Below are 14,711 nucleotides of genomic sequence, written 5' to 3'. Positions count from 1 at the left end.
TCGCGTTATATGTGCTCAACACGGTTTCTTTATCTGCACCCCAAGTGCTGCCGGCTAGGGACTTGAGGACCTTGTTCCTACTTTTCAGTTTGTCGCAGATAGCTGTGGGGTGCGGACTCGACGTGAAAGTAGTGTCGAATGTGACCCCTAACATTTTGGGGCCGTTTGTGGTCTGGAGCGGGCGGAATACAGGAGAGGTAGAGGTTAAACAGTTCCGGAGATATCACCCCACCTTGGGGAACTACTCCCTGTTTCACTCTACGGGTTTTTCACTTCTTGTTCCTGAATTCCACGAACGACTGGCATCCACACATATACATAATTGACTATCCAACGTTTTAAGTTTGGCCGGAGGGTTGTCTGCTCAATGTCCTCAAACAGCGTGGAGTGCCTGACTGTATCAAAGGCATTTTGATAAATCAAGCGCCACCATCACTGTTCTATCGCACGGCCGTCTCTTGTTGAGTCCTTGGCAAATATGTGTGGTAATGGCGTGCAGAGCAGTTGTCGTGCTGTGCTGCTTACGGAATCCATGCTGATGATCGGCAGCTTGATAGCTATTTCTGATACTGGGGAGGACTAAGGCCTCAAGGGTCTTTGCTACGGGCGACAAAAGCGAAATCGGGGGGTGGGGAGGGGGGGGTATTATCCATCATATGGTGATTGGAATGGCTCTTACACTAACACCCGAGCAAGTACTGTAACGAGAGCAGTGCCATAGAATCTTTGTCTCCTCATGTAGATTGTCCACTGAAAACATGGGGAGACACACTATCGCAGTTCTCCGGGCGGCGTTTTGACAGGTTTCAATATTTTTTCCATCGTATTGTACCTTTATTCGAGGATCACACTGGCGCCACATACTTTACCACAACCCATCTATGGCGTTATATGTGGTCAACAAAGGTTCTTTATCTGCACCCCAAGTCCTGTCGGCTACGGACTTGAGGACCTTATTCCTACATCTAGCTTATTGCAGATACAGGGGCATGCATGGACGACATGAACATGACCCCTGGAATTTCGGGGTTGTTTGTGGTCGGAATTCTGCCAACGACCATGACAACTCTGCGGTCCATGTGGTGAGCAGAGAGGCCGTAGATTTAGTGGCGGATATTTGCATATTCCTCGCATGGAAAAGGTGGTACGATCAGTGAAATGGGAGTGCAGCCTTTCACAAATGACATTAGGGAAGGATCCCGACGTCAAGTTTGTACAATCGTCCGCGTACGTAACGTAACGATAACGGAGAAAAGGTATATATCACCTTGATGAACTCTCTGTTTCACTCTACGGGGCTTCGACTTTTTGTTCCTGAATTCCACCTACGTCCACCTGGTCACACATATAATTTATTATAGTTTGAAATTTGGCTGGAGGATAGTCTGCTCGATGTGCTCAAACAGCATGGAGTGCTTGAAAGTATCGAAGGGGTTTGATCGGTCAAGCGCCACCATCACTATTCTATTACTCGGCTTGATCGGGTTGAGTCCTCGACTAATAAGTGTGAAGATGGCGTGCAACGGAGTTTTCGTGCTGTGCTGCTTATGAAACCCATCCTGATAATCGGCAACTTGATAGCTATTTCTGACGATGGGGAGGAGTAAAGCCTCAAGAGTCGTGGCTATAAGTGACAAAAGCGAAATTGGTCTGTACGATTCACCTTTCCTGGCGATTCACCTTTTCTGGCTTCAGTAGCGGGACCACCCTGCCCATTTTTTCGAACTTTGGCTAGCGACAGGTTGAGAACATTGGTGAGATACTTGACTCGCGGCTAATCCAGCTCTTTCAGCAATTCCGTGGAAATTTCATTAGGACCTAACGCTTTGGATGTTTTAGTGTTCCTGATGGCATTCGCAACGTCATCTATTGTGAATTGTGGTTGCTTTCCTCGACAGGAAGAAATCTTATGCGACGTAGAACTCTTCTCTTCACCCGGTCACTACTTGGATTATCGACAAATTAAAATTACTTGCGAACCTCTTTGGATCAGTCAGCCTAACGTCGCCAAACGTGACTAAGGTCCAATCTTCAATCTTTCCATGGTTCTTCAGTGATTTAACTGTTGCCTACAAATCACTTATTCCCGCTCCAACATTGCAACTCTTCAGATGATTAAACCTCTTGTTCCGCATATGATCACAGACCAAACTGTTACCATGCAGTATCAGCTCCCTGACTCGGAGGTCACTGTGGTGGTCTCACTTCGGGTATTCGACCATCAGATAAATGGCGAGCGGCTGCAGTAGTGATAATGTCTCGGAACGTGCTTTCCGCTACCCGTACATCAAAAAGATTGTGCAATTCTCTGAAGCGATGATTGATGAACTCTCTGAAACTAGGCCAATCGGCTTTCCCATGATGAACATAAAAGTCCCACAAGACCAGACGGTTATGACTTTCCAACAGTTCTACGCCTGACTGCTACCCCCATACATTCCATGTACGGTAATTTAAGCCAGGCTCAAGCGATATAGGTCTGTATTGAACAGACTGGTGCAATAGGAAAGCTAATCCAAACCTCCACTTCTGGTGCGATCCTATGAAGTTCTCTGAAGCGGTGTTTGTTGAACTCTCTGAAACTGGACTTTCCATTGGTTGATGAAAGTGCCGCGTTCAGAGTTGATGAAGTCGAGCGATCTGCTGATGGAGGCAATTATAGGGAGATGGTCTCTGAAGTGGTAATTTGTGAACTCTCTGAACGTAAGGCGATTTGCTTTCCCTGAATGATGAAAGTACGGCGAGCAGAGGAGATGAATTGGGGCGGCCTGCTGATAGAGACGATTATTAGAGTTGGGCAATCTCGTTCAATTGAACGATCCGGATCACTAACTCGTTCAATGGACACCGGTAATTTCTTTGACAAACTGCGTATACTTAATTTCACACGTTGGTTTTTATGATGTTACTCATTCGTCTTTGAACGAGAACAATGATCCGGATCGTTCAATTGAACGAGATTGCCCAACTCTAACGATTATAGGGAGATGATCTGACCCAAGAGAAAGGACAGGTTATGTCTGGCGAACTGTGAAACTCTCCGCTAATTCTGGTAGGGGTGTCCTCATTGACCGTACAAAACGTAGAGCTATCAATTTGCTCAGCCAGCGCTATACCCCTCTGGTCGTTTCCGAGGATCAACTGACGCAACTCATGTCCGCCAAATCCAGACGGTTATGACCTTCCAAGAGCGGGCTAATGTTTTGCCTATAACCTGTAGTACAGCTATTTATAGGCTGTTGTAGGCTGACTATTGCATCCCAGCAAAATGTTCGATGCCAAAGATGACATTCAATCATGGGTGCAAGTGATCTAGCATGTCATCTTTTTAGCATCTTCATCGATGAATTTTATATGAGAGTGGACCCCAAAAGATGAAGTTCTTTTCTGGATCCTAAGCATGTCATTTTAACCAATGCGTTGACATGTCATTTCCACCAATGCTTTGGCATGTCATTTCCACCAATGATTTGACATGTCATTTTCACCCATGCTTTGACATGTCATTTTAACCAATGCTTTGGCATGTCATTTTCACCAACCCCTTGGCATGAAATTTTCATGTCTTGTTTGGAAAATGGAAATGCTGTATTGAAATATGGTTTTCATGAAAAACAAAACTCTTTATTAATTCAAACGAATTCATGAAATAGCTACAATTAATTTATCAGTTTAGTTTTTCAAAAGTTTACATCCAAAATTGCAATGTAATCACCACCGCTGCAACGCAAAAGATTACTTCCTCCGTTCTCCGCAACTGATTATCTTTCATCTTACAAAATTTTTTTTTCAATTATCTTCCCATCACCAGTTCAGATTTCGACATGGAATCCAAATGCACTCCTTTAAGTATTTTTATTTCGTAAATTACTTTTATTTTATAATTTTGTTATTTTATAACAACATTTTGGTAATTTATACTCTTTTGTTTAGTGACGGAAATATGTAGGGATCTACAACCCGGCTTGCTTTAGGGATCTCTAAGAACAAAATGTAACGAACGGGGAGGAGAGACTTTTTATGGAAAATACCATTTATGCTTAATTAATTTATTTTTAATTGTTTCTTTCCAAGAGTAGTTTCTTCTTTATTTTCAGATTCTTGTTCCTTTTCGTTTCGGACTTTTTTTTAAATTCCAAGAAGCGAGATTTGATTGATTTCATTCTATGTCAGATTTAGAACAGACAAGGGAACTTTTAAAATAGCAATGTGTGCAGTCCGATTCTATTTTTAGCTCGTTGATTGGGACTTCATATAATACCAATTGTTTAGAAATTTTAGTTGTTTGATATGCAGGAAATGTAAGACAACATCACGACGACAGTTCTAACAACTTTGGTCTGTTCCAGAAACTGCAAGAATCTACTTATTTTTACAACGTAACAATTTTTCCTTTATGTTATCGGAAAAAATAGTAAAAATTAGTAGATTTTTGCAGTACTGGAACATACCAAAATGAAAATAAACAGGTGTGTAAATAAAAACACAAACATCATCTCTATTGGATCGATGGAAGATCGGATCTTCCACGACTTCCTTTCAACCAATGCAAAAGATGACATGAAATCACGTCATCGCAAAGAACCCCTTCCGTCAAATTTTGCTGGGATCCCATCGAAGCATGGATTTGGATGAAGATGTGGATGTGATAAACCTAACACAAATATATTGGTCCTGGGTTTTCCTCGGTCCCGTCACGGACCAAGAGAATCCGGAGCAGGCATTCTGGGATATGCTGCTCCCAACACAGAAAAACAATACAAACATATCCCAGCAAAATGTTCGATGCCAAATATGACATTCAATCATGGGTGCAAGTGATCTAGCATGTCATCTTTTTAGCATCTTCATCGATGAATTTTATATGAGCGTGGACCCCAAAAGATGACGTTCTTTTCTGGATCCTAAGCATGTCATTTTAACCAATGCGTTGACATGTCATTTCCACCAATGCTTTGGCATGACATTTCCACCAATGATTTGACATGTCATTTTCACCAATGCTTTGACACGTCATTTTCACCCATGCTTTGACATGTCATTTTAACCAATGCTTTGGCATGTCATTTTCACCAACCCCTTGGCATGAAATTTTCATGTCTTGTTTGGAAAATGGAAATGCTGTATTGAAATATGGTTTTCATGAAAAACAAAACTCTTTATTAATTCAAACGAATTCATGAAATAGCTACAATTAATTTATCAGTTTAGTTTTTCAAAAGTTTACATCCAAAATTGCAATGTAATCACCACCGCTGCAACGCAAAAGATTACTTCCTCCGTTCTCCGCAACTGATATTCTTTCATCTTACAAAAGGTTTTTTCAATTATCTTCCCATCACCAGTTCAGATTTCGACATGGACTCCAAATGCACTCCTTTAAGTATTTTTATTTCGTAAATTACTTTTATTTTATAATTTTGTTATTTTATAACAACATTTTGGTAATTTATACTCTTTTGTTTAGTGACGGACAAAGACGTATAGATATAAAGACTCGAACAAATGCATATTCCAAAAACATGTGATAATAGTTCCACATTTTGGTTACAGATGGCTACACAACTCACTGGAATTGATAACAGCAATGCCAATCGTTTTTGATTCCCATTTCTCGCGGCAGAAAACATTAACGTTGTGTTTTGTGGCTAAAATTTATTTCTTTACTTTTTTATTGTTTATTTAATAAAAAAATCAAAGGTGAATGCCGTCAAACTTGAGTTTTAATGTTTTTCTTGTCAATATTCCAATGAATAACAGTTTTCGTTTAACAGAATGTTGCTATGAAGTCGTAGCAACAGAGGTTAACTCCCTCTACAGTTAATTTTTCACAATTGACTTTTCCTATCTTATAATATTGACATCTTTGTGACGGAAATATGTAGGGATCTACAACCCGGCTTGCTTTAGGGATCTCTAAGAACAAAATGTAACGAACGGGGAGAAGAGACTTTTTATGGAAAATACCATTTATGCTTAATTAATTTATTTTCAATTGTTTCTTTCCAAAAGTAGTTTCTTCTTTATTTTCAGATTCTTGTTCCTTTTCGTTTCGGACTTTTTTTCAAATTCCAAGAAAAGAGATCTGATTGATTTCATTCTATGTCAGATTTAGAAAAGACAAGGGAACTTTTAAAATAGCAATGTGTGCAGTCCGATTCTATGTTTAGCTTGATGGTTGGGACTTCATATAATACCAATTGTTTAGAAGTTTTAGTTGTTTGATATGCAGGAAATGTAAGACAACATCACGACGACAGTTCTAACAATCTTGGTCTGTTCCAGAAACTGCAAGAATCTACTTATTTTTACTACGATAACAATTTTTCCTTTATGTTATCGGAAAAAATAGTAAAAATTGGTAGATTTTTGCAGTACTGGAACATACCAAAATTAAAATAAACAGGTGTGTAAATAAAAACACATCTCTATTGGATCGATGGAATGGGTACAAATGCTGATGAAAAGATCGGATCTTTCACGACTTCCTTTGCATTGGTTCAAATCCGAATGAAAAGATCGGATCTTCCACGACTTCCTTTGAACCAATGCAAAAGATGACATGAAATCACGTCATCGCAAAGAACCCCTTCCGTCAAATTTTGCTGGGTATGTATAATTAACCCAGCAAAATGTTCGATGCCAAAGATGACATTCAATCATGGGTGCAAGTGATCTAGCATGTCATCTTTTTAGCATCTTCATCGATGAATTTTATATGAGCGTGGACCCCAAAAGATGACGTTCTTTTCTGGATCCTAAGCATGTCATTTTAACCAATGCGTTGACATGTCATTTCCACCAATGCTTTGGCATGTAATTTCCACCAATGATTTGACATGTCATTTTCACCAATGCTTTGACACGTCATTTTCACCCATGCTTTGACATGTCATTTTAACCAATGCTTTGGCATGTCATCACCAACCCCTTGGCATGAAATTTTCATGTATTGTTTGGAAAATGGAAATGCTGTATTGAAATATGGTTTTCATGAAAAACAAAACTCTTTATTAATTCAAACGAATTCATGAAATAGCTACAATTAATTTATCAGTATAGTTTTTCAAAAGTTTACATCCAAAATTGCAATGTAATCACCACCGCTGCAACGCAAAAGATTACTTCCTCCTTTCTCCGCAACTGATATTCTTTCATCTTACAAAAGGTTTTTTCAATTATCTTCCCATCACCAGTTCAGATTTCAACATGGACTCCAAATGCACTCCTTTAAGTATTTTTATTTCGTAAATTACTTTTATTTTATAATTTTGTTATTTTATACCAACATTTTGGTAATTTATACTCTTTTGTTTAGTGACGGAAATATGTAGGGATCTGCAACCCGGCTTGCTTTAGGGATCTCTAAGAACAAAATGTAACGAACGGGGAGGAGAGACTTTTTATGGAAAATACCATTTATGCTTAATTATTTTATTTTTAATTGTTTCTTTCCAAAAGTAGTTTCTTCTTTATTTTCAGATTCTTGTTCCTTTTCGTTTCGGACTTTTTTTTCAAATTCCAAGAAGCGAGATTTGATTGATTTTATTCTATGTCAGATTTAGAACAGACAAGGGAACTTTTAAAATAGCAATGTGTGCAGTCCGATTCTATTTTTAGCTCGGTGGTTGGGACTTCATATAATACCAATTGTTTAGAAGTTTTAGTTGTTTGATATGCAGGAAATGTAAGACAACATCACGACGACAGTTCTAACAACTTTGGTCTGTTCCAGAAACTGCAAGAATCTACTTATTTTTACTACGATAACAATTTTTCCTTTATGTTATCGGAAAAAATAGTGAAAATTAGTCGATTTTTGCAGTACTGGAACATACCAAAATGAAAATAAACAGGTGTGTAAATAAAAACACAAACATCATCTCTATTTGATCGATGGAATGGGTACAAATGCTGATGAAAAGATCGGATCTTTCACGACTTCCTTTGCAGTGGTTCAAATCCTAATGAAAAGATCGGATCTTTCACGACTTCCTTTGAACCAATGCAAAAGATGACATGAAATCACGTCATCGCAAAGAACCCCTTCCGTCAAATTTTGCTGGGAAGTGGCAGCCGCTGTTGTGTGGTTCCTGATCAATCCAATGTCGGAGAACACGGCAATATACATCGGCCCGGAAGTTCTCGTTAATATTTCGTAAAGTAGATGGACAGATATTCTTTCATTGCCATCAATGATGTCAATCCCAAATTTAATAATTAATACCTCATTCGATCTTTCAGAGCTTAGGATAACTTTGTATCAAAACTAATTCAAATCTCTCTCTCTCTCTCTTTCTCTTCCTTACAGATTCAGCAAATTGCTCATCGACTGAAGATTCTGGCAATTTTGCTTTTAGCAGTTCTAGTCGCTCCAACACTGCTATTGCTGCCACTGTTGCTGACGCTGCTGCAAACACATCTCCAACAGCTACAAATAACAACACAAATAATGCAAATATTCCAAGCACCAGTACTGGCATAACATCAAATTTCCGAGGTAAGTAACACAAATTTGTTTTTCAACCTTCATTTTATTGTTGTCTTATTATATTCGTTTTGGATAATTTACATTTGTAATACAATTGTTCGCCCAAACATACAAGGAACGAGGCAACTAAACCAATACCTAAAACATAAAATGCCAACTGTAAATCGGTAATATTTAATATCTTCCATTTATGTTCCACACCGCCATCATAATCCTCAAAGTGGTGTATGCGACTTCGGGCCACATATTTCTCCATTTCAATCCAATAATTTATCAAGCCGCCAGCTAGAATTTTCAGCAGAGTTACATTGATTTCCTCTTCGAAGGGTGAATACTTTTGCATTGGATATGATATGTGATATACTTTGGGACATTCGGGTATCATGAAAACTTTATTCGTTATAAAATAATAGATATCTACCAAATCTAAGGAATATGCCCGAGTTACGGCTGCAAATTTTCCACGTTTTGCCATTATGCTGATTAGACGTTCTTCGGGTTCTCCCACCAACAGCATGCGTTTATCTAAACTTTGAAAAATCTCGGAACTGTGGCCGGTAAATAGATCATCTTTAATGGCGGCATGTTTGTAGAATATTCTCAAATTGGCATTGTTCAGCTCCGTGAGGGTGTTGATGTCCTTATAAAATAGGGGCTTTATGAAAACCGTGGCCAAACTTGAGTCCACAACGGCACCAATTATGACACTCACCAAACACAAAGATATGGCAAAAATGCGCTCCGCATTAGAAGGCGGAAAACGCAGTATAACCCTTCGTACCCATAACAGCCATGTGTCGGTGAATATGTCAAGCCAATGAAAATTCATTCCATGGTTGTTTTTCACTTCTTCGGGATTAAGTTTTAGATTTGCTCGTCGCAATAACATCCAGAAAAATGAAGAGAGACATCCCACAATAATATACACCAACCATATACTCTCATCCACAGCATATAGGGGGAGTATTGAAGCGGGTATGTGTTTGGCTTTCATCACATAGCAACATAACTTATCCATATACACAGATGTGCTGAATGTTATGCCATTCGCCAAATAATCTTTGACAAAGAAACCTGTAAGGCAGATATCTGTTTCCTGGCGCATTAAACGTCCCAAGGCACCATTAAATGAACCATTTTCCAAGCGGGATCTGTAAAAATACATTTTAAGTTTTCTTCTCTCAATATGTAAATGTGAATACCCCTTGTGATTACCCAAAAAACTCATCATCTGGCCATTGCAATTCCATTGAAAAGTTTAAATACGATGCCAACAAATAGGCAATATTTCCATCAGTCCCCTTAACTCCGGTTATCTTTTGCCTATCACCATCAGCCAATAAGCTTGAGAATACTGAATCAAATATATAAACTTGCAGTGGATAACCATTCATATTGTGAAATATCTTTTGCATATTGTAGTCTTCAACATCAACTAAGGCACCAAAATTCCCATTGCTGTCCTTTACAAAAGGATGGAAGAAACGCTGTTGTGTCGGTGTAATAAAAATAACTTTGTAAATTCTTTGCCATGACCAGTAATATTTACTCTCAGCTAAAATTGTAGACCAATCATTGACTTCAGAGGTAATTAACATAAATAGAAAGCCTGCTCTTGTTGCTTTAGTTTCAAATGTAACTGACACCAACTCCGTATCGTTGATTTGTAACATGTTATGGTGACATGTGGTGTCCGTTATAATTCCGTTACTATTTTCTAAGGGTATGTGAAATGTATTGTAGATTTGTTCATAGAATTTAGCATCCACGTCCATGGGCGGTTCTATGATTATTTTCAGGCAATCCAGCGAGTTTACAATTTCTAGAATCCTTTTTAAATCGAAAGTTCTTGCGAAGTGTGTATATAATAATATGCACAGAAGTTTTATTAATATCCTTTCAGTCATGCCAGCTTCGATTGACTATTTGGCTGCCAGATGCCTATGCAGGTTTTTATAAATATTTTTGGGTTCTATCATACTTGTGTTGTTTTTGTACAAACACTAAATGGATGTAGTCTGTTTTTGTTTTGTTTTATTTACCTGGTTTGTCCATAGACTAGTTGTCTAGTGACACCCATATGTAATATCCTTGTTTAATGGACAGTGGTTGGAAGTAGGGTTTTTATTTTTGATTCATTAATTATATTCACGCCAAATCGTTGACATAGATGAAGAGGCCTAATTGTGTAGGACCGGCGTGACAGAATACTGGCAGGATAAACCAGGTACCTGCTGGGGCCTTAGCATCAGGACACAACGCCAAATAAAATTTAAAACACATCGAAACGATCGAAACGAAAGGTAAGATGATATACAAAAAAAATAAAGGGAATATTTTTGAATTCGTAGTGTTGTATATAGAAGACGCACACTACTTACTTAGGTAGTGGCCTACTCTACGAGGGCTACTAGAAAAGTTTCTGGCCCAATAATGAAAACGCGAATATTTAACATCAAAAATAGTTTTATTGTTTTCCAAAGAATTCTCCAGAATGATGCTCAATCCAATTGTTAAAGCACATTTTTCACTCTGAATGAGACACCTCCAAAACATGATTTTCAGGATCTTTTGGCGACGAAAATCGTTGAGCACGCCTTTTTTGCTGATGTATCCTGGTGACACCGTGGTGCAATGGTATGCACAACCGCCTTGCACACTGAAGGTCGTGGGTTCGATTTCTCGACCAGTCAACATCAAATTTTCAACGGTGGCAAAATACCCCTTAGTAATCTTGGTGACATTTCCTGCATATTTTAGCCATGTAAAACTTCTCTACAAGAGGTGTCTTAAGACATGCCCTTGGGACTTGGCTAATATGAATAGGGGTGCACTCATATGTGCGTATTTGTATAGTTTTTCTGTGTTGGGAACATCATATCCCGAAATGCCTGCTATGGATTCTTTTAGTCCGTGTCGCGACGGAATGTGCTCGGTTTTTCACATCCGCATCAACCACACTCAAGCTTCAGTTAAATGCAACAGAATTCAGGAGTGGATGTGTCTCAGAGTTATCTCTGGACTCGTCCATGTAAGAGACTACCAAAGGAACTATTGTGCTGCAGAGGCTGCGTGAACACAGCCCACAGTGAGTCGTCGTCATCAGAATGCGAGACTCCTCCGCAATCCCCCACCAGCAACCGTACTCGAACGATTTAACACAGGTTGTTGTTGCTCCAATCCCTAAAAATTCATGCTTTTTGCAATTTAAATACAATGGAATCCGAGGTAAGATCGAGGAAATAGTGGAATTCTGCAACCTGGATTGGTTGCGTTCATAAAGAATAAGGAGACAGGTGAGTGGGGTTAGTTGGGCAGCTAAACAAATGCAGTGTGTTGTGTGGTCCCAATCCACATGCTGGGCAGGTATTGGGTATCGTGGCGTCAATTCGGGCCCAATACGAATTGAGGCGGCTGCAACGTCCGGATCTTAACTGGGCTAAAACCACTCGTGTTTGCCTTGGCAGGTGGCGTTCTTCTGCTGCGATGGATGGGGGTATCTCTGTACTGTCTGCGCAACCATGTCAGTGTGAATGCTACCCAAGCCTACCTGATAAGCTCGTTGGTCTAGAGGTTATCTTTTATACCTCTGGACCTCTCTCTCTAGATCATGAAGATCTCTCCTGACGTGCCTGGGTGGAGGAAGCCTGTCCATTAAATCGTGACGGGTATCGAAGGCCTTCGATAGGTCAAGAGCCACCATGACTGTTCGGTCGCACGGCCTTTTCTGGTTCAGTCCTCTACTGATATGTGTGGATATGGCGTCTAATGCTGTTGTAGTACTATGCATTTTCCGAAATCCATGTTGATGCTGAGCAACTGGAAAACACCTTCTCATCGTGGAGAGGAGTAGCGCCTCTAGGATTTTTGCTACTGGCGACAGGAGTGAAATCGGCCTGTACGATTCACCTCTGCTGGCATCCTTGCCAGGCTTCAGTAGCGGGACCACCCTGCCAACTTTCCAGGCATCTGGTACAACATGGGTGGCTAACGATAGGCTGAGAACACTTGTTAAATACTCAACTCCAGGTTCATCCAGCTGCTTAAGCATTACCATCGATATTCGGTGCGGACCCAAAGCTTTGGATGATTTTGCGTTTCGGATGGCATTTGCAACATCGCTCATCGTAAATTGTGGTGGTACCTCCTCGGCTGGAAGAGCTCTTCTTATACGGCGCAGCACACTTCTCTTCGCCCTATCACTCTAGGGGTGCTTTATGAACTGCCGGTTAAAATAACACGCGCACCTCTTAGGGTCAGTTACTGTCACGCCGTTGAAAGTAACAGCCGTTCTGTCATCCTTCTTTTCCGGACTCCAGAGTGATTTAACCGTTGCCCACAATTTACTTATTCCTGCACCAATGTTGCATTGCTTCAGATTGTCTCACCACTTTTTCCGATTATGTTCGCCTACTAGCCTGTTGACTTCAAGAGTAAGATCTCTAACTCTTGGGTCTTCGGGGTTCGTACGACGAAGCTCATCACGTTCATTTGCAAGTCCCGTCGCCTCTACTGGGAAATTTGGTCTCATTTCGGGTATTCGACAAGCAGGTATGTAGCGAGCGGCTGCTTTAGTGATGATGTATCGGAAAGTTCTCTTAGCTACCCGAGGATCTGAGGGGGTGGGCAATTGTCTGAAGCGGTGATTGGTAAATTCTCTGAAACCTTGCAAATCAGCTTTCCCATGGTTCAGGAAAGTGCGACGTTCAGAGGTTATGAAGTCGGGTGGTCTGTTTACGGAGACGATGATAGGGAGGTGTTCCGAACTAAGGGAAATGACGGATTGCCAGGATACGTCATTTATCAGACCTGGTGCCACAATGGTGATATCTGGCGAGCTGTGACAAATTACGTCACTTGGCAACCAGTTGTTTTTCTTGGGTCAGACAATCTCCACATATTTGTCTCCATCATCAGACAGCCCGATTTCATCTCCTCGATCATGGGAAAGCTAATTTGCCGAGTTTCAGAGAGTTCTCTAATCACCGTTTCAGAGATCTGCCCAATCCTTCTGATGTTCGGGCAGCGGAAAGGACCGATACATCATTGGTGAAACAGCTCGCTTTATATCTGGGGTTTGATTTTGAAATTCCCCAGCAGAGGCGGCGGGATTACCAAATGAGCGTGATGAGCTTCGTTGAATCAACCCCAGTGTCTCCAAAGTCAGGGAGCTGACACAGGAAATTAACAGAAGGTGATCATAAGCGGCTCAAGTGGCTAAACCATCTGAAGAGTTGCAACATTAGAGCCGGAATAAGTGAATAGTGGGCAATGGTTAAATTACTCTGGAACCTGGGAAAGAAGAAAGAAAGGACATCAGTCACGTTTGGCGGTGTTAAGCGCACTGATCCAAAGAGTGGCGCGATTTCTTTCAATCACCCATTCACGGGGCATACACAAGATTTATACGTCGCATTAGATCACTTTAGACGAGGAGGAATCACGACAATTTACAATGGATGGTGTTGCAAATGCCATTAGGATCGCAAAAGTATCCAAAGCTTTAGCCCTGACGGAATCTTCATGGTAATGCTGAAACACGTGGATGAGCCGGGAGTTCCCAACCTGTCGTTAGCCACCCACATCGTATCCCAAGTCTGGAAAATTAGTGGTCCCCATTCTGATGCCAGGAAACAGATTTCACCTTTGTCGCCGGTAGCAAAGACTCTTGAGTCTTTACTTCTCTTCAGTCTCAGTAGGCCTATTCTGTAACTTTTATCGATTGAAAAGTTGTTAAAATTTCTTTTGTTTTTGTAACAACTACAAAATAAACAAATAAACAATGAGTAATGTTGTTAAAAAGTTACTGAATAGGGGGGCTGAAATAGTTATCCAGTTGGCGAACATCATTAGCATGGGGTTCCGTAAGCAGGACTGCATTCAACACGTCATTTCCACGCATATTAGTGGAGGACTTAACCAGAACAAGCGGCGACAACACAGTGTTGGTAGTGCTCGACTTATAAAGATCCTTTGATAATGTCAAGCAATCCACAATGTTTGAGGACATTGAGGAAACTACCCTTCGGCCCAGTTTGAAACGTTGGATAATGAATTACATATATGTATAGACACCAGTTGTACGTGGAATTCAGGAATTCAAAACCCCGTAGAGTGAAAAAGAGTTTTCACCAAGGTGATATTTCCGGAACTGTTTAATCTCTACCTCGCCTATATTCCGTCCCTCTAGACGGCATTGAGATCGTGCGGATGATTTTGC

General features: G+C 40.4%; 2 protein-coding genes across 8 annotated transcripts in view; one reads left to right on the top strand and one right to left on the bottom strand.

Moving 5' to 3' along the window:
• The window catches only part of LOC141389846 (uncharacterized), a 113,164-nt gene that overhangs the window by 43,312 nt on the left and 55,141 nt on the right, over nt 1–14,711 (top strand). For all 7 annotated transcript variants that reach the window (XM_073962018.1, XM_073962012.1, XM_073962013.1 and 4 more), the window contains exon 8: nt 8,312–8,500. In XM_073962018.1, the coding sequence (XP_073818119.1) occupies nt 8,312–8,500 (189 nt within the window). The remainder of the gene's footprint in view (nt 1–8,311; nt 8,501–14,711) is intronic.
• The window catches only part of LOC141390931 (uncharacterized), a 31,388-nt gene continuing 25,211 nt past the window's right edge, over nt 8,535–14,711 (bottom strand). The window contains exons 5-6 of the mRNA XM_073963860.1: nt 9,707–9,954; nt 8,535–9,642 (exon numbers count right to left, since the gene is read on the bottom strand). Coding sequence (XP_073819961.1) covers nt 8,535–9,642; nt 9,707–9,954 — 1,356 coding nt within the window. The remainder of the gene's footprint in view (nt 9,643–9,706; nt 9,955–14,711) is intronic.

Source organism: Musca autumnalis, unplaced genomic scaffold (assembly GCF_047663935.1).
Source record: "Musca autumnalis isolate F117 unplaced genomic scaffold, ASM4766393v1 scaffold_1, whole genome shotgun sequence".
Classification (NCBI taxonomy): domain Eukaryota; kingdom Metazoa; phylum Arthropoda; class Insecta; order Diptera; family Muscidae; genus Musca; species Musca autumnalis.
This window is presented reverse-complemented; position numbering and strand designations above follow the sequence as displayed.